The sequence below is a fragment of the Schistocerca nitens genome, chromosome 8 (assembly GCF_023898315.1).
Source record: "Schistocerca nitens isolate TAMUIC-IGC-003100 chromosome 8, iqSchNite1.1, whole genome shotgun sequence".
Taxonomy (NCBI): Eukaryota; Metazoa; Arthropoda; class Insecta; order Orthoptera; family Acrididae; genus Schistocerca; species Schistocerca nitens.
The window spans coordinates 379,891,641-379,913,132 of NC_064621.1; the positions used below are offsets into that span (position 1 = coordinate 379,891,641).

At 42.1% G+C, this 21,492-nt stretch overlaps 1 protein-coding gene across 1 annotated transcript in view; it reads left to right on the forward strand.

Annotated features, from left to right (window-relative positions):
• Nucleotides 1-21,492, forward strand: part of LOC126199580 (uncharacterized) — a 366,050-nt gene that overhangs the window by 70,769 nt on the left and 273,789 nt on the right. The window contains exons 3-4 of the mRNA XM_049936504.1: nucleotides 2,648-2,738; nucleotides 2,841-3,026. Coding sequence (XP_049792461.1) covers nucleotides 2,648-2,738; nucleotides 2,841-3,026 — 277 coding nt within the window. The remainder of the gene's footprint in view (nucleotides 1-2,647; nucleotides 2,739-2,840; nucleotides 3,027-21,492) is intronic.

Below are 21,492 nucleotides of genomic sequence, written 5' to 3' on the forward strand. Positions count from 1 at the left end.
AAGTATCGTACATTTAATAGCGACCGGCTACAAACCAGAAATTTCCTCTGATCAAAGGAGTAATACAATGAACAACTGATACTTGCACAAGGAACTACTGCTAGTTGCCATGGAATAACCGACAATTGCTGCGGATACCCGACGAACGATAGTAAAAGGAAATATAGAGAACAGAACGTGTTAACAGGAGGGAAGCCTGTGAACGCACGCTCTGTATACATCCGACGGTTCATACAGTATGGTGTCTGTCAAAGGTTGTTGGGGAGCGGTTTAGTGCGACATTCCGTGTGGTATGGCAATATATCTGTAAGAAGTCATTTGAGTGATTAAGATCGAGGCTCTATGGCGGTCATAGTATCACTACTGTGGACACAGTAATGGATTTGTCTGAAAGTGTCTTATCGCGATTAAAAAAGGTCGTTGAAGGTGGACCGATGGTAGTAGAGGGACCACCACACTGCAAGAGGATCGATACGTAGCCCTGGTGGCTAAAAGCAACAAACTTCTCACTCCTTGGCAGATCACTGCAGACCACGCAATATCTACGGTACAGTATCTACGGTACAAATGTCTCCGCCAGAAACATTTCACGGCGGTTAAATCAGGCTGGACTGTATGCTCGGTAGCCTGTTAAATGTATCGCACTTAAACACGCCTTCATCGAGAGTTCGCTGATGTAGGGAGCCTATAGGTTGTTTCAGCAACAGTGGTCCGAGTGATCTCCGACGTATCCTGCTTCACTGTGGCAAATCATTTTTACCAACAGTTAGTGTAGAGAGTGAGGGGAAGACGTTACGTACCACAAGATGCTCACAACTTCGTCGATACTAGGCATTGTAGTGTGGGCGGGCATACTGCACAATGCCCGAAGACCGTTGCATATCTTTCCTTGAGGTACTGTTACAGCACAGTGATATTGCAGGGAGTTTATTCTGGATCATTTCGTCTGTTTAGGGGTGCGTTAGGGGAGAATTCCTGTTTATGGACGACAGTACCCGACCACACATGACCGCACAGAAGTCTGACACACAGGAAAGTGCGGATTCTGAACGTGTGGTATAGCCTGCGTACTCCCCAGACCTGAGCGCTATTGAATCAGCCTAGGACGCTCTTGGCAGACGTGTTTCTCAGCGGATACCCCCTATCCGAACCACGCAAGAACTCAGTACCGCCTTGAGAGAGGAGGAGAGAATATCCCTCTTGGACTGCCTCAACAATTTGGTACCCAGCATGAATAACAGACGCAAAATGTGCATTACTGGCCGAGGAGCGCATGCTCCTTACTGATCAGTGCGATATCGACCGTTATGTTGGGAGTTTGATGTGCATTCAACCTGAAATTTATTTATGTCTGTTATCCTGGTTTCCCATGTGGTGAAGTGTAAACCATTTCGTAGAAGGTATACCACTCCACTTCTATTACATACATCTTGTTTTTCATGTCAACCACTATTGCTTGTTATTATTCTTGTACAGCAATGTTTCTGTTCCTTAGCAGTTGTCAAGCAGTGTAATTCGTTCTGTGGGTAGGATTTTAATACGACGGAAAAAAGTGTAAGGAGACATGGGAATGGGGGAGGGCGGGAGAGAGTGGGAAAGATGTGGAAGGAAAGAGGAAGGGTGAATCTCTAATTAGGTGCGACAGCTGAGGACGAGTTATTGTTGGTAGTGGGAGGGGAGGGGGAATATCGGTGCGGATAGCATTGTCTGGGAGAGGAAGACGGTTTAAATTTCGTTTGGGGAGGATGTGGAGTATGTATAGGTGCAGAGTTGAGGAACTGTCTTGCCAAAGACGAGACAGCGCACCATGATTTGAAATTAGAGGAGACACAACAGGGTTGTTGGGGTTGTTTTTGTGGAAAGTGTTGATTGCTTGAAGATGGTTCGTATATGTGTGGAGAGAAGGGATGGGAATTAATTGAGGCTAATGTGGGAGAAGGTAACATATATGGAAAACGAGGCAGCGTACATGTAGTTCAAGGATTTGGAAGGACTTTTAGAGCTTAGGAGTCGTGGATATCTACGAAACACTTGCATAGGACGTAAATACAAATATGGAGACAAATACCACCGCATCTCCAAACATTCAAGCGAGTATGAATGGTATCCACGACATAAGGTACAAAACCGTAAAAAAACTGTAACAGTAACTCGTTTTTACGATCGTGCGGGCCTTCTTGAAAATTTGTTACTATGTAGAGATGTGTCCCTTATGACTTGAACACCGTTCATACTTTCTCGATGTTCGGTATTGCAGCTGTAGTGGTGTCTGTGTGGGTAGTTGTATTTGAGACAACTGGCTAAAGATGAGGAATGGTTATGAATAAATTAATCACGAAGTAGTTAGCAACCACACATGTAAACGACCATGTTTAGTAATGGTATGACTGATTTGGAACAATCCCGTAACAAATTATCGCCTGTAGGACTGTAACCTTATAAGTTTTGAACACCTTATTGAAAATCATTCCTGCATCAAATTAACATTTTAAGTTTTAGGTTGAAAAAAGTCCTTCGACATTTTGTTTACGTCTGTATGTATCAATCTAATATTAAATGCTACTCCACAAAGAGCAGTGAGCAAAATTGCTACAATGGCAGCCTAAACTCAGAAAACTGTCACAACTATTTCTTCTCGATATTTCAGAAGATAATGACGAGCAGTGAACTGATAACTAAAGCGGACAGCTACAGCTTTCTGCACCCCTGGCTGGGAGACGGCCTTCTGACTAGCACAGGTGAGACTCCACTCAGGATTGTGCTTCTACAATAGATGCCGCCATGATATCTCAGTTACTTGAGCAAGCAGTGTAGTGGTCTCTCATATGTTATCTTTCCAGGAACGAAGTGGCATTCTCACCGCAAGATGATAACGCCAGCCTTCCACTTCAGTATCCTGGACAACTTCGTTGAAGTATTTGCGGAAAAATCTGAGATTTTGGTAAATCTACTGAAGACAAAAGCTGATGGCCAGTCCTTTGACATGTACCCCTACATCACACGCTGTGCCCTCGATATAATATGTGGTGAGAATTATTTTGTATGTCACTCAAGATGAAACAAACAACAATGTATTATCAGTTTATTCCACAAATCCTGACAAGCAGTTTCCATGAAAATCAACGAACAGCCCACAGCCAGTCTTAATATTCGAAAATCGGTCACGATCTACTACGAATGCTTTATACCGAACTATTTGTTCTTTTAGCTTTTTAGAGAACTGTATCACACACTCTGTCCTGATATTATTTCCAATAATCATTTTTGGCGTTCACTTCGCCTTTCGTTTGCTTTGTGTTAGCAGTGCTGCATTTACACATATTCACAGTAGGGAATTATTATTGGGGAGATTTTGGTACCAGCTCAGTATCATGGAATCGATATGTGGCGCGGTGCATAAATTTAATAAACGGTATTTTGCACACAATCTTTTGAGACAAAGTCTATGAATAGATGTCTTAATTTTAGGTATGTTTAACATTCTACTGGTACGGTTGTTGAAACTTTAATTTGTAGGTAATTCATCATCCCAGCAGCGGTTTAAAAATGCTTTAATTTTCGATAGCGTTTGTGTTCATGGAATCTCAAGTGACCCGTAATAAATCGTAACAAGGATGACCATTAAGATATGCCTCGCGGGGTGTATTGTAATCGTGAATAAAAACATCTACCGAAATCGGTAGATGTGATGCACATATACAGACAAATAAATGATTACATTTTCACAAAAACTGGATAATTTGTTGAAGAGAAAGAGCTCCATATATTCAAGTCAATAACGCATCGGTCCACGCCTGACCTTTATGCAAGCAGTTATTCCGATTGGCCATGATTCAAGCAGTTGTTCGATGTCCTCCTGATGGACATAGTACAAAATTATGTTCAACTAGTGTGTTAGATCGTCAAAATAGCGAGCTGATTAGGGAGCACTGCCCATAACGCTGCAGATGTTCTCAGTTAGCGAAAGATTCGGCGACCTTGCTGGCCAAGATGGGGTTTGGCAAGCCCTAAGACAAGCACTAAAGTCTCTCCTCGTGTGTGTGTGTGTGGGGGGGGGGGGGAGGGAGGGGTGGTATTTTGGTGAAATGTAAGCGCAGGATTGATTCCCATGGTGAGCAACGAAACGGGGCGTAGAATATTGTCAACGTATCGTTGTGCTGTGCCACCGACGACAAAAAAAGGTCCGCAGCCTCGCCAGACATGTCTTTGCTGGTCATCGGAACCCAGTTCGAAGCGCCACGCATCACTGGAGAAAATGCGACTACAGTTAATGAGATTACAAGCTGAAAATGTGTGTGGACACGCCCAGAAAGTGGTGGTCTACCAACCTGTGGTCACCCGCCATACGGCCCGACAACCAAGAGTGATGGTTTGGGGTACCACTGCATTTCATGGAAGGACCCTTTTGGTTGTCATCGGCGGCACCCTTACAGCACAATCTATGCCCCGTTTTATTGTCCTTCCTTGAAAGTCATCCTGGGCTTACATTTCAGCAAAATAATGCCCGCCCGCACACCGAGTTTCTACTGCTTGTCTTCGTGCTCCCCAAACCATACCTTGGCTAGCAATGTCGCCTGATCTCTCACAAAGTGAGAACGTTTGATCATAGAGTGTAGGCTTTCGCGGCTGGCGTCTTTATTAGTTAAAGCTTCCGGACTGAGAGTCAGTAGTCGATCTGTAAAACTTATTCTACCTGACATTTCGATGTCAACTGCGGGCAACATCTTCCGAGGTGAGTCAACGACTAGCTGCCATGCCGTGGAGGTCCCGTTTATATAGAGCGCATAGAGAGCTCCATGATACGTCACGTAGGGCCAACTGTATGTCTATCTCTGACTAATGTCATTGTCCTCGACTGAAGGTAATCGATTGTCACATCGTTGATGCAAAGTCGATTACCAAATCTTATCTAACTTTAAGCCTTCCTCTTTTATATTAAAATTATTGTGGTGTTTCTGAATCTCTATAGCTTCTGTATACATGTGTGCATAATAATGCGAGGTTCTGGCTAGCACGCTCGTCTCACTAAATTTTATTTCGTGATCACCGTCTTTAAAAACATGTTCCAATAGAGCTGATTTGTCGGTATGCCCCAGCCGAAAGTTCCTTTTGTGTTCGGTTAAGCGAGCATTGACACTTCTTTTCGTTGTTGCAATATAAACCTTCCCACAGCTACACGGAATTAGAGTGCTTGCCAGGACATCGCATTATTATGCACGCATGTATAGAGAAGCTATAGAGATTGAGAAACACCACAATAATTTTGATAGAAAAGAGGAAGGCTTGAAGTTAGATAAGATATGGCCGTCGACTTTGCACCAACGATGTGACAATCGATTACCTTCAATCGAGACTAATGACTTTAGTCAGATATAGACTTATAGTCGGCCCCACGTGACGAATGGTGGTGCCCTATATAGCTCTACATAAACGTGACCTCCAAGGCATGGCAGTCAGTCGTTGACTCACCTAGGAAGATGTTGCCTGCAGTTGGCAACGAAACGTCAGGTAGAAGAGGTTTTACATATCGATCACGGCCTCTCAGCCCGGAAGTCTTAACTAATGAACGTTAGAAGTATTACGGCTAGAGCCCTCCAGCCAGTTCGAATTTTGACGATCTAATGCGCCAGTTGGGTAAAATTTGGCACGATATTCACCAGGAGGTATGCAACACCTCTGTGAATGAATACCTTCCGAATAACTGATTGCATAGGGGTCAGAGGTGGACCAACGAGTTATAGAGTTGCTCAATTTGTGAAGCTCTTTCTCTTGAACAAATCATCCAGTGTTTGTGAATTTGTGATAACTTGTTTGTGTGCACACGTACATTACACCTATCTCCGTCTCATTCTTCATTCGAACATTTCAATCGTGGTGAGTGGTTTTTTCTTTTCCTTCTATACAAAAGATTACATAGCAACTCGAGCAAGTATACCGTTATGGAGAGACTATAGGAAAACAGTTTGTAGTCACAGCACGACTCTCTCAAGCGTCAGCCGTGGTGTCAACTCAACACAACAGTATAACGGTGTCCTAATACATTTTGTAGTTAAAATGTGCAGTGATTTACATATATCTTACGTAACAGTGTTAACATTTGTTGGTCTTGGTGCAAAACCAATTAAGTCTGTATCACAATTTCTCTATAACTGGGTAAATAAATTTGACCTACCTGGTTTCTGCATCAAAATTCTAAATATTGAGTTCATCATATATACTATGTTCTGAGACTGGTTTACATTTTACTCAAAAGCTATAAGTCGGTAAACAATGTAGACTGTTAATATTAAAATCAGTATGGGTGTAAGTGGTCATGTTACAAAAATTTTGCTACATAACGTACGTAGCAATGGTTGTGGACACTGTCCATCATTTCTCTTAAACGTCATCTAATGCTTCCCTGTTGATCTCAGTATCAGTTACTCTAAATTAGTCTACCGTAACTCATATTTGACTGTACTGTCCTCGAAACCCTTCCATTGCCACTCGATTTTGTGTTCAGTTTACAAATCTCTTAATATCGAATGAAATGCATTATAGTACGATGTTTACAGCCGTTTCTTTCATTTTTAATAGAAACTGCTATGGGGACCTCAATAGACGCACAGCACAATACTGAGTCGGATTATGTAGCCGCGGTGTACAAGTAAGTTACCTTAAATCAAGTGTTATATACAACGTTGTTTTCTATAATTTAAAAATAATTTGTAATTCATATACGATATGATCAGTGCCAGTGCAAAAAAAAGACGACGAAAGAGATTGAATTTGCAAACAAATAATATTACATTACCCGCCAAAAGTCCGTGTTTTGAGAATCACCGCGTGGTTCGATACAATCGTCTACAGGTCGAGACACAGAATCAGAGAGGAATTAATGAACATTAATGCTGACTATATCGGCAGTTAGGCATGATAAAAAGTCAAGTGACGAAATTTCAGGCTTGCCAGGTGCTAGAGTTAGTCGATGGAATGATTTTGAATGTTTTCTGGGACGTATGGATAGGCATTGGAATAGAAAAGAGTCGGAACCGTCGTTGATTTGGTCACATCGTAAAACATAAAAAGAAATGTAAGCTTCAGGAGAGAACAGCACAACGGTGGCAAACGTTCAAAAGTTCAGCCAAGGCTCAAAATGAAATACGATATTGCAGTGGCTTCGTTGTTCAGAAGCAAGATGCAAAGTTCCTTAGGACATGCAATATGGTATTTATCCGCCGGGTAAAGGGACTTTCAATTAAAATGCTTCCCCTGTACAGGAACATAATGAATGTACGAGTGTAGGTCGTAGACACATAGTTGACGACATTTGGAAGTTTGGGTGTGGCGCTGACGCGTGCTCGGGAACCCAAATAGCGAGCTGACCGCTCACGGTAAGCGGGAAATCCGGGTTTTGGAATGCCAGTCCGGCACAAATTTACATCGTCATCATTCCAGAATATAGACGGTACTTGTCCCTATTCGGAACTGTGAATACATGCCATGTGCTCCAAATGAAAGTCTGCATTTCGCGCTACAGGAACTGGAATGAAGCTTTGCTTGCACTGTGCCACGTCCTCTTTGACCCACGTCTTTCAAACTCGCTTCAGGGTGGGAGAGAAGGGGGGGAGGACTGGGGAGGGGGGATGAGGGGGCAGTCTTCTGATCGCTTTGATGCGCTCATTCACGACCACGACTTCCTCTCCTTTATCAGACTCTTCATTTCAGAGCACCACCTGCACCTCCACCTGCACCAACGTCCGGAGTTGTTTGTTGTTTACATTCCGATCTCTGCAGTTTCTACCCCCCTGCAGATCCCTCTAGTACCACGGAAATTATTCCCTGATTTCTTAACACATCTTCTATTACCTTGTTCCCTCTTCTTGTCAGTGTTTTCCGCATATTTCTTTCCTCGCTAATTCTGCGGACCTCCTAGTTTCTTTTCCATCCAGTTTTAAACATCCTTGTACAACACCGCACCTTGAACGCTTAGATTCTCTGTTTTACCGGTTTCCTCGCAGTCCTTGGCACACTACCATACAATGCTGTACTCCAGACTACATCCTCGGTGCTTCCTTCCACAAATCAAGGCTAATTTTTTATACTAGTAAATTTATCTTGGCCAGGAATGCACTCTTTACCTGTCCTTCGTCTCTTTCTTCAGTTGTGACACATTTCTTTTTTTCCTTCCAATGATTCAGAATCCTTTCACTTTGTCTACTTCATGGTCTCGAATTTTCATGATAATTGTCTCACTAATCTCATTTCTGCTGCTCCACAATGTATGTTTTAAATGCTCCAGTTCTGTCCACGAGCCATGGACCTCGCTGCAGCAGCATTGCTTCTGTGACACAACCATACCTGTAGTTGTACCGTAAATGCTATCACTACGGAAGGATATGAGTAGAAATAAATGAATTAAATGCATTCGCAGTTGCGAATACGGTTAGACTCCAGCTCCACAATAGATCAGTGACAATGAAAATTTGTGCCGGACCGAGACTCGAACCCGGATACCCCGCTTATCGATAGAGATCGCCTTAACCACTTAAGTTACCAAGGACGCCTCCAGGATATACCCAATTACCAGCACAGCGAGAGACTTTCATTATTACGTCGCGGCCTTGTCTAGGTATAAAATTGTGTTTGCAGTGTCTGCGTTATACGATTTACTATGCTATGCAGTGGACGACAGCCGTATGAAATGAATTAAATGTAGTCGCATTTGCGAATACGATACATGCATGTATGAAGGACATTGTATAGTATGTCGTATAAAACAGACACTGTACATACTATTTGTGGAAATGCCAGACTCGAATATAGTTCCTGGGGAGGGCAGCAGTCTTTTCTCTACATGCAGTGACACAAGTCTGGAATCGTTTCCTGATCTGGCATTTTGACATTGACCATCATCCCTTAACTTTGTTGTTTCTGTGAACGGCTAAATGCAGAGGATAACTACAGCCATTGTGTTTCGCGAGGACATAAAGCTCTACTGTATGGTTTAATGATAATTATGGGAACTTAACCGGTAAACTCTTCCAGAAGGAACATAGATATCAATCTGGATCACTTGAGGACTACTCGGTGGGATGCTGTCGTGAGAGAAATAGATCTGGCTGTGCACGATTCTAAACTTGGATCGCTATAACCGCAGAAAAGTAGTTTGAGAAAGATTCGGATAGTTGGAAGTTTGATATAGTGTGAATCTGTAAAGTGTACTGGCAAAAAGAACTAGATATTTGTTCTGGTGATTATAGTGTTTTCAACAGAAAATCAGTTCGGATAAACCAGGAGAAGATATAATAATAACTGAAAACAGGAAAAGTGATGAGTGCTAAGAAAAGCATACTCAACGCCTTGTCAGACGATATAGACCACTCACAGCAGTACCCGTTCATATACCAACTATCTTAGCAGACGATGTGAAAATTTAAAAAGAATTGTAAGATTAGACATAATAAATTAGTCTTTTCGTTAGTGAGACGAATATTTAATTGTGATGGGGTATTGGAATTAGATAGTAGGAAGAAAGAAATTTAATAAGAGAACATGCACTTGGGGAAAAGAATGAAACGGGAAGCCGCCTAGTAGAATTCTGCTCGGATCACAATTTAATCATTCAGAATGTCTGGTTTAAGAGCAGTAAAAAGAGGTAGAGACGTGGAGACACCAGAACTTTTCCGATGAGTTATATAATGACAATACAGAAATTTAGAAAATAGTCTTTCAACCGCAAATTATTTCCTTGGGAACATATGGATTCCGAACATAATTGCTTGTTATTTAACTGCAGATGGAAACACAATAAATTGTGGAGATTACTTATGGGTAAATTGAAAGAAGTAGTGGTCGGTGAACGTTTCAGAGCGAAATTGGACACGATTGACCAACATGGAAAGACGCAATAGAAGACGAAGCTGTCCGAGGTGAAATGATGAATTCAGTAAAGAATCCAACAGGCGAAAAACACTTTCTAATAGAAATACTTGGACAGCTTAGGCGACACTGAGTTTAACTGAAAAAAGGAGAGAATACGAGTAGCAAATGAAGCAGATCAAATCCAATATAGAAGTCGAAAACATGAGATGGACAGGAAATGCAAGATGATGTACAAACATGTATGATTACTGAGAAGATAGATGCTGCGTGTTGAAAGATTAAAGAAGCTATTGGAGAAAAGAAAAGCTGAACAGTTCCTATTCCAAGTAGTTGGATAACATATAAGATACTGAATTTATTTGAGGAAACGAGAAAACATAAATAGCAAATGAAATGCAATACGGACGTGTTAAACACAAGCCCGACAGGATATGTGAAATGATAACACAAGTATGATTAGAGAAAATATGCGAAGCTGTAGAAACATGCATGAATATGAGGAACAGAGATATTGCGTGCTGAAAGATTAAAGGGGCTATTCGAGAAAACAGAAGCAGTTGTGGAAATGACAAGCTCTCCGACGCAAAAATGGCCCTACGAACATGTGTCCCGAAATGGACGGTATGCTTACAACGACAACAAATCGTGTGGTGCAAAAACCATGGACAGAATCCTTCCCGTAGAGAAAAATCCGTTTCTGGTAATCCTTGCACTCGTTGCAGGTGATAGGGATTGTAGCGGCTGTCATTCGGGATACACATAATCAAGCTTTGGCTGACATCGTGTTGGCGGGCCACTTAGCTGGAGTTTGTACTAGGGTTCGTCTCAGTATCCTATAGAACTCGGTGCTCCATATCTGGTGTACGCACAGTCCTTCGCGTCCCTGCACGTTCGTCTGTCTGAAAGGATACATGATCACACAAACGTCCAAAAAGGGTTTGAAGTGTTGTGTTATGCGACTGGTGTCCGTGAAGGTATTTGTTTTGGTGTAGCAGTGCTGCCTCTCAACCATTTCCATCTGTTATACAGTACACAAACACCGCCTCGGCTTGTTACCGACATGAATACTGTATCATTCTGCTGCTTACAGTACGTTGCGACAATAACGCAGCCTGTAACACACAAGGAACACACGACGAGTGGTCAGAGAAACTTTCAGTAGTCACCGCCAACTACTTTGACAACGATGCGTTATCGGCCACATGTTCATAAGATCTCTTTTCTTCCATTTACAGTCAGTAATCAGTCCACGCAGTTCGTAGGATTTATTCATGTTCGCTAGGTATAAATATATCGCTGACTTATTCCAGAAACAAATCGATTTCGGCTTTCCATTATGCAATCATCAGACCGCCTATGGTAACATAGTGGCTGTGCTTACATTACCAGACAAAATACCATGTAAATGCAAACCAGTATCCGCACCAACATACGTAACACAGCTATGCAACTGTAAACAATGCGAAAGCTCAGATATTAGAGCATCTAAGATTACCTTAAGTGTTATAACGTTTTACCTGAAGGTACTTGTCCGGAGTGTAGTCTAGTAAATAAGAGAAATGTGAACAGTCTTTGAACTGTATTGCTATGGAAGAATGCTGAAGGTTAGATGGGTAAATCGGATAACTAACATAGAATCTGGCTGAACTATTTATGGCACTACTTGACTGAAACAAGAGATACAGTAGCATGTTAGGTCATATCCTGAGGCATTAAGGATCTGTCAGTTTGATACTGTAGAAAAATAGTAGAGGAAGATTAAAGCGTGACTACAGTAAGCACACTTAAGTGCTTATAGGTTGGCGTAGTTAGGCAGAGATGAAGAAGCTTGGCCGGGATAGACTAGCGCGCAGAGTTGTATCAAACCAGTATTCGGCCTGCAGAACACAACAACAAAAGGCTGCAGTTACTTTCACCTATGCCAGTCACCCACTGTCACTGAAACTCATTGACGTAGACAGTGGTATAGCTTGAAGTGGTCGACTCGTAGCGATCTCTCGTTCAGCACTGACTGCTGATACACCACGACACACACATTCCACGCTTGGAAGCATAAGAACTTACATCAACGTTTGCATACTATTTCCAAATTCCAATTTTATTCCAGCACGTATTTTTAATTATCAATAGTGAGTGGATGGCATAGGTGTGCATAATTGCAGCCTTTTGTTGTTGTGGTCTGCGGGCAGAAGACTGGTTTGATACAACTCTGTACGCTAATCTATCCTGTGCAAGCTTCTTCATCTCTGCCTAACTACGCCAACCTATATGCAGTTGAATGTGCATACTGTAGTCATCCTTTTATCTTCCTCTAGTATTGTTTTTGTTTTGTTTTATAGAGCTATACGATGCTCAAATTTTCGAATCATGTAAAGACCTGTGCATTATTCGTAAATACGAAACATGTTAGAAGAACGTGTTTCCTTGATGAGATTTCAACGCTGAATCCCTTTTTCTTCCATGTGCATGCTCTTGGTATGTTTATTTTATTCTAACAAACATGTGTTACTGTGTTTCATAGACTTAGATACAGTCATACAACATACTGTTTCATGAAACGCCTTTCAGTATGAAAGTTATATAGATCAATATATTTTTACAACTATGAACTTTAAATGTAGCTGGTTTTAGAAGTGTACTTTTTGTACCGCGTACTGCACATCTTCAAACAGTTCACATTATGTGTTAGGTTGCACAACGCCTTTTCAGTCTTGTCTCCTATATTTGCTAGAGATAAAATACAAAATATGATGAAAATTAGAACAATTTTCTAGACTTCCCGCACTATACCATAATGCAGCAAATTGAATAGTGTTCCCACTAACGACAACAGCTTTAGTGAAAAGAACTGTTTTGAATAAGGTTAATCCTATCTTTAAACAAAATTTGTGTAACTATTAGCAATTATAGCAACTACAGCTACATAAAGTGATCGCTAGTCCATAGATGTGTTACGTCAGTTTCGATGTTTGTTGCAGCATTGCTGAACTTACAATCCGAAGAGTAGTTAGCCCATGGCTGCTGAATGACTTCATGTTCCGCATGTCTCCGTCAGGGAAAAAGTTCTACAAGCAGTTGGATGTTCTACATGGATTTACCAGGAAGGTAATTTTGCTTCAAAATACGTGATCGGCATAAACATACAGTGGGACATGAAATAATTGCATAACCTGTGTTTTAGGATTAATTACATCTGCGGGTCTGTGCTCAGCGTGTCAAGGGTAGCACTTGGCACTGACGTGTCATATCTCATTGTTCAAAATGTTGAAATGTGTATGAAATCTTATGGGACTTAACTGCTAAGGTCATCAGTCCCTAAGCTTACGCACTACTTAACCTAAATTATCCTAAGGACAAACGCACACACACACATATGCCCGAGGGAGGACTCGAACCTCAGGCCGGGACCAGCCGCACAGTCCATGACTGCAGCGCCTTAGACCGCTCGGCTAATCCCGCGCAGCCATATTTCATTGTATCCACCCTTAAAACTACATTGTGGAGACAGCTAAGTTTTTTTATAATGATGCACACGAAATTTTGAATTTGCTGACGAAATTTGGAACAATAGCTTCTTGACAGCATTGACTGCGTGCTACTAATTTTCAACAAGATACGACGATTAATAGGCAAATTGTCCTCCTCTTAATCCACACAAATTATGAATATGTATGTATGTTTCACATCTCGTAAGCCATTAGACCTATTTCAGCCAAACTTGGTACAGTTATCACTTACTGTCTGGAAATAATCGCTGTTGAGGTAAGAACGTCCCACCTATCAAAGGGGCGTAGGTGGAAATGTTCACGACGCTACGATACCCATACTTTAGTCATCCTGTATTTGACAATGAGAGCACTTTAAGGCTTGAAACAAACTTTACACATAATATCAAGCCTTTACGAAACTTTTCCTCGCTAATGACAACCGCAAAATGATGAAAGGATAAAAGTTTATCGCTTACTACATTTTCGCAGTTCATTCAGTAAAACTGCTATTTGAAACATAACGTTTTAATTTGTTACTTCTTTACGACAACATGTATGCGTGACACATATTACACAAATTACATATATCACTGAATGTACTAGAAAAATTATACCATTATACGACACTTAGTTCTGGAGATATTCGCAACACATTTCGCGGAGAGTACCCACATCTTCCATTGAATGAACCTACAAAAACACGTCATTCTAGAACACATAGTTCAAGAGATATGGCGTCTTATAGTGAGATGTATGAAAAACTGACGTAACATGTATGACTTTTTAATTTATTGCTTCTTTACTTCCAACTTGTTCAGAACACGTTTCGCAGACAGTAGCCACGTATAACACTGAATGTATCTGCAAAACTGTATCATTCTACAGCACATAAATCAAGAGATACAACGTCATAAACATTGAGCTACGAGAAAATGAAACAGCAGGGCTAGTCATACAGATGAAATATGTATATAAATATGTGTGAAGCATGTTAAATACGTGTGACATGTCCATACGCTGGCGTAACCGCAGATAAAAAACTCATCCTATGCCACAGAAACGATTTAAAACAAATTTTGTACACATATTACTTGTAACACAGAAACAAAAACTCATTGGGTGTAGAGGGAAGGGAGGAGGATGAGATAGGTAGCGAGGGGGAAGGAGGACAGAGGCATAAATAGGAGAAGGAGGAGGTGGAAAGAGAGAGGGGAGGAGGAGACTGACCAAGAGAGTGGGAGGAGGAATGGACAGAGATAAGGGATGGGGAAACCTGAAAGAGAGGGGAGAGGAGGAGATGAACAGAGAAACGAAAGAGAAGGAAATGGACAAGCAGGGTGGGGGGGGGGGAGAGGTGGGCAGTGAGGAGGAGATGAATATCAAAGGGGAAGGAAGAAACATACAGAGAAACAGAAGAGGAGAAGATGGGCAGAGAGAGAGAAGAAAGGAAGAGATGGACACAAGAAGGTAATGGGCTGGAGACAGACAGAGAGTGCTGGAGAGTGACCGGGTGAAGGAGAAAGAGAGAGTGGGGGGGGGGGGAGGAGGACAATGACAAATAGAGGAGGAGGTGGACATGGAATTAGAGGGGGAGGAGGAGGTGGAAATGCAGAGAGATGGGAGGAGATGGCTGGAGAGTGGGCGGGGAGCAGGGTTGGAGGAGGTCGAAGAGAGTGGTGCAGGAAGATATGAACTAACAGTAGACTGGAATACATACGCCATGTACTCAATTAGTTACAAATAAAATAATTCAGTACTTAAAGCAAATTTGGGAATACTGGAGCTGCTAATGCCATGCCAACTTCTTGGATTCATGACACTATCAAAACTGCGGACATAAATTTTTCATCCGAATCTAACGTCTACAAAATACGGACCTTAACACGAATTATTGTCTCTTGAAGTCACATTTGCTGGCGCCGAAATTCAAACTGTCACGTGTCACTTTGATCTAGGCAACGCAACACAGCAGATAATTCTGTTACCACAGTCTATGTTGCGAACTATAAGAGAAACACAGTTTCCGCTATCGGTAAACTAAAACCTCTTGACAAACTGTTAGAGAAATTTTAAATCTCCAACTCTCTTATAATTTGTCACATCGGCGCCGTCCGGTTTAATCTGCCGCATTCTTAAGCAACTGAAAAATCTATCCGGAATAAAATTCTGCAACCTGTGATCCCCATCAGTTCGTACCAGCGTCTTCTGGTTCCTCGTTTGTGTTAATGCATATTTTCAGTGCGGGTTGAGGAAACAGCCATGTCAAGCCCGGGGTAGGTTCTGGATACTCAAGTACGTGCCACGTGAACAGACGCCGGTAGCCAAGAAATCACGAAATCTGTTCTGAGTAGCTATTTCCCTTCTTGGTTATACTACGTAATCAAACGTATCCGGACACTCTCAAAAACATACGTTTTTCATGTTAGGTGCGTTGTACTGGCACCTACTGCGAGGCACTCCATGTCAGTGACCTCAGTACTCGTTAGACATCGTGAGACAGCAGAATGGGGCGCTCCGCGGAGCTCACGGACTTCGAATGTGGTCAGGTGATTGGATGTCACTTGTGTCTCCGTCTGTACGCGAGATTTTCACACTCCTAAACATCCCTATGTGCACTGTGTCCGATGTGAGAGTGAAATGGGAACTTGAAGGGATACGTGCAGCACAAAAGCATACTGGCCGACCTCGTCTGTTCACTGACAGAGACCGCCGACAGTTGAAGGGGGTCGGAATGCGTAATTGGCAGACATCTATTCAGACCATCACATAGGAATTCCAAACTGGATCGGATCCACTGCAAGTACTATGACAGTCAGGAGGTGAGAAAACTTGGATTTCATGGTCGAGCGGCTGCTCGTAATCCACAGATCACTCCGGTAAGTGCCGTACGACACCTCGCTTGGTGTAAGGAGCGTAAACATTGGACGACTGAACAGTGGAAAAACGTTGTGTGGAGTGATGAATCACGGTGCACAATGTTGCGATCCGATGGTAGCGTGTGTGTATGGCCAATGCCCAGTGAAAGTCATCTGCCAGCGTGTGTAGTGCCAACACTGAAATTCGAAGGCGGTGGTGTTATAATGTGCTCGTGTTTTTCATGTAGGGAGCTTGCACCCCTTGTAGTTTTGTGTGACACTGTCACAGCACAGGCCTACATTGATGTTTTAAGCACATTTTTGCTTCCCGACTTGAAGAGTAATTCGGGGATGGTGACTGCATCTTTCAACACGATCGAGCACCTGTTCATAATGCACGGCCTGTAGCGGAGTGTTTGACGACAATAACATCACTCTAATGGACTGGCCTGCACAGAATCCTGACCTGAATCTTATAGAACACCTTTGGGATGTTTTGGAACGCCAACTTCGTGCCAGGCCTCACCGATCAACATCGATACCTCTCCGCAGTGCAGCACTTCGTGAAGAATAGGCTGCCATTCCCCAAGAAAACTTCCAGCACCTAATTGAACTTATGCGTGCGAGAGCGGAAGCTGTCGTCAAGGCTAAGGATGGGTCAACATCATATAGAATTCCAGCATTACCGATGGAGGGCGCCACGACCTTGTAAGTCACTTTCAGCCAGGTGTCCGGATACTTTTGATAACACAGTGTATAATTCGGATTCAGCGGCACTTATCGTCGAACATCAGTAAAACCCACAACCGAAACTCCTTGAGTCCTGCAAAAGCGGTAGCCGTAAACGTTTTAGCTGGCAGCGATTTGTGGTCTTTACTTCTACTTGTTAGAGAAGACGTTGAGCCCACAACAGGAACTGTTTCTTTGTATCCTAATTAACGCAGTAAACTCAATATCTGATAAACAAAAGACATGGTCGGGTGCCAATGTAGCCTCGTTCATGTACACAGCATTGGCAGGTACGGAAATGATTAGAGTTTAGAGTTGCCACCACACTCTATTACTGTTGTTCGTGGTCAGCGTTGTTACCAGTATACTCATATAAGGGGTGTGATTGCTCACTGAGTAGGACACAGGGATGCCGCATACTTGTGTGAGACAACGTTATCAGCGTCTGATGAGTTTGGGTGGGTCTCATTGTGGGTCTCTATTTCTTCAGCTGATCGAATTATGCAGTGTCAATATTTGTTGGGGATTCAGATGTGCCCCAACGTTGTACTGCATGGAAACTTTAACGGCAAATGTTACGTCACGTCGCTAAGAACCGTCTGCATGATGTCGAGGTGCTCTGTTGGCCAGCAAGGTCTCCAGATCTGTCCGCTATAAAAGTTGTGTGGGACTAGCTCCGCTGTCAGCTCCGTCCCAGTGCCCCGTATCCAGGATACCGAGGACCAGTTACAACAATAGTGGGCCAGAAGGTACGACGGCCTTATGACACTCTTCCCAATCGAATCACATTGGATTTATCTATCGGGCCCGCATTTCATTTATTGCCTTATTGGATATCTGTTACCTGGTAGTTTAAAACTGGTCACATATTTTACAATTGTTTTCATGAAATAACGTAACCTGTTCCATATTACATGCATATATTATTTTCTACAGAGAAAAACGAAGTAATAAGAATAAATTAAAACAGTTAAGTAAAATATAAGCTCTAAATTAGTTGAAGGAGCGGCGGATGTTAAGTACAAATGTTAATAAATTAGAAGAGAATGAAAGAAAGATAGGAAGGGATGGATAAGATGGTTGCCCGCCACTCGCCTCCTCGGATTCCAACGAGCCTTTGCCTTTCGATTTGTCGCTACAAGTTTTACGTGTAACTGGACTGTTGTAAGTAGGCTGTTTAGGTATTTTTTATTGGTAACGCCACGTAGCGCTCTGTATGAAAATCACTGACTGTACTGTGTGCAGTCTGAGGCTGGTCGGCATTGTTGCAATATTCGCCATTGTAGTGTTGGGCAGCTGGATGTTAACAGCGCGTGGCGTTGCGCAGTTGGAGGTGAGCTGCCAGCAGTGGTGGATGTGGGGAGAGAGATGGCGGAAATTTGAGAGCCGATGATCTGGACGTGTGTCCATCAGAGACAAGACATTTGTAAGACTAGATGTCATGAACTGCTATACATATTATGCCTTTTGAACACTATTAAGGTAAATACATTGTTTGTTCTCTATCAAAATCTTTCATTTGCTAACTATGCCTATCAGTAGTTAGTGCCTTCCGCAGTTTGAATCTTTTATTTAGCTGGCAGCAGTGGCGCTCGCTGTATTGCAGTAGTTCGAGTAACCAAGATTTTTGTGAGGTAAGTGATTTGTGAAACGTATAGGTTAATGTTAGTCAGGGCCATTCTTTTGTAGGGATTTTTGAGAGTCAGATTGCGTTGCGCTAAAAATATTGTATGTCAGTTTAGTGATGATCAGAATAGGTAAAGGGCGAAATGTCTGAGTACGTTCAGTTCTGCTCAGCTGCTTGAAAATCAAATAATGTAAGAGGTATATCAGCACAGTAATTCATTAATTTTTCTAAGGGGACGTTTCACTGTTTATGATGGATAATTATTTACATTTATAAGTACTTTGTTGTGTTGATTAATCGTATTCTTAGTTTCCCAAACTAACTGCACTTTTAAACCGAGCTTTCGGACACAGCAGCCAGTCTTCTTATATAAGTTACACTCAAGACGAGAAAGCTCTGTCAGGCCTATATTTTCGCGTATATGATCAAAGTTTTCAGGAGATTTCCGTTCAGTGCAGTGCCAATACCGGAACCAAACTTCCCTACCAGATATTTCCAAGTGGGATTTCCTGACAAGGAGGTCGTAGGCTCAGGAGTGAAAGATAAAAAAATCTGCTGAAAGGAGTGTGTCGATTCCTATCGTCAGTATCTTGCAAGGGAAAATTATAAGTGTAAATAAACGGTCATGTTGAAATTTGGTGTGTGTGTGTGGAGGGGGCAATAAATCTCTCCTGGAAACTACTTGTCAGGGCATTACACAAGCAACTTCATGCAGTTACATATCAGAGATACATTAAGTTGCTCTCTTTATTCTCCTTAAAGTACCTCCTGTGTCATGTTAAACATGCACGTACTGAATGTGAAGCTTATTTGCCTTACGTCTTACTCATATGAATGAGTATGCTTTCTCGACTTTTTGGTACGGTGAGAGCAGCCGAAGTAATCCTGCGAAATTCGTCTTTTCTTGTAACAAAACCCGGTATTTCGCATCGATTTGGTCGTTCAGAGGATGTTAACGTTGACGATCAGCCTTATAGCCACACTTGATCTTTAGCGGATGTATAAATATCTGGTTTTTGTTTCAGGTGATTCAACAGAAGAAGCAGTCGAGGAGGGCCAGCAAAACTGACGAAAAGGTGGCACAGTACGATGATCTGGGTGCGTGGGTTTGCTGAAGTAATCAGATTTCTTATTGCCATAGTACATGGATCGCCATTTATTGTCGTGTCTATGTTTACAGGGAGAAAGCGGCGTGTGGCGCTCCTGGACATGCTTCTTGTCGAGTCTGAGGATGGGAAGAAACTCAACGACACAGAGCTGCAGGAGGAAGTGGACACATTTATGTTCGAGGTGAGTCATGTGTACTTCGCTGCACGCGTTGCTGATTTCCCAGGCAATTAGTCACCAACTCCAACACACTGGATCTCATAGCCAGTAAAACTGTCAGCTTTCATTACTGAGATATGCATATACTGTGGACCACAACTAATTTCGCCTGTGTTTTTTGGTAATGTCTCTGGCTACTTTCCTCGGAGCCGTTTTATGCAAACGCGAGCAATTTTCCTTGCCTCTTTGTGTATAGGAGCACAAGTCCAACAGATTACTTACTGCGAAATTAAATTAACCTTTTCTGAGAAAATTAACATGAAGTTTAATACTTTTCCACACGAAGCAATGATTTTAAAGTGTGCTTACTGATTCAACGTTAAATCTATTTATCTTGGTAATGTATGGTTTCTGTTGACTGATGGCTTAGAGTGCTGCAAATGAAAATGTGTTATTCTATAAAAGGTAATGTTTTCAAGACAAGTTACCAGACAAAATATTATTACGTAGAGTATTCTGCTCAATATACTACTCAAATTTAGGGAAGTCCAGTTCCTTAAGGGATCTGTCTCCCCATTATCAAACCCATTAAAATTTTTGTTTTGTTAATAAGGGAACGAAAATCAGTAAACATTACAATAGAGTAGTATTACTTAGGCTAATCCATATAGATTACTGGCATCTTTTCTCTTAAAGAGAGTGAGTGACTCCTTTGAAAATTCTTAGGTATGGTCGAAAGCATTAAGTGAATACTGATTTCGAGTTCTTTGCCTGGCCTAAGGTGGGGATCACATTGTTACAGAACATCGTTGAAGTGCTAGACGAAGGCGTCTCTACACACTGAGAAGTCGCTTGGTTCTCTAATTCGAACATTCGAAATCCGCTTGGGCTGCGTTAGCATACATTACAGTCCGCAAATGAAGATGCTAAAATATTTCTGTTCAGTTCTTCGCTTTTTGTTAAAGATGACTTGGATCATTCTGCGAGATATGCTACCTACTTTACGATGCACTGTTGGAGATGAGGTTAGTTCATTCAGTGCCGACCATGCTGATGTCGCTTTGAATTTAAAACTACTAGCTCTTCTATAGACCATACGATCAACAACCAAAAATTTCATTTTCGTCGTGAATAATATGTGATTATGTGATCGGAGTAGAAGCGTAGGACCTGCTTCTTCCTAATTCTGATTCTGCACTGAACCACCGTTTTGCCTGTTATTTTCAATGTACCTACGTGGTACACTGAATAAAGGAAAATATACCTACACAAGAGATGTGAACTGTAATCGTACCCCTTTCCACCTCCATTCGCTACCCTCATCTTACTTCAAGCAGTTTTATTTGTCTACAGGAAATGAGAAATTCAGTGAGCAGGCTTCTTTTCGTATAGTGATGAACATCCCTCAAATCTGTAAGTGTGATGTCATAGTGTGTGCCACGAAACTCGTTGTAAAGACTTACAAACCACGTGACTATCACTACCGCTTACTGAAACTAATGTGCTCCCCCCGATATTCTTTGAAATTGGAAAATGCACAAGCCACTTAATCAAGTGCGTTCCATTCTTCCAAGCTCTCGCATTAAGAGCAATGTCTGTTGTAGGGTCACGACACGACCACAGTTGGGATGTCGTGGGTCCTCATCCTGTTGGGGCATCATCC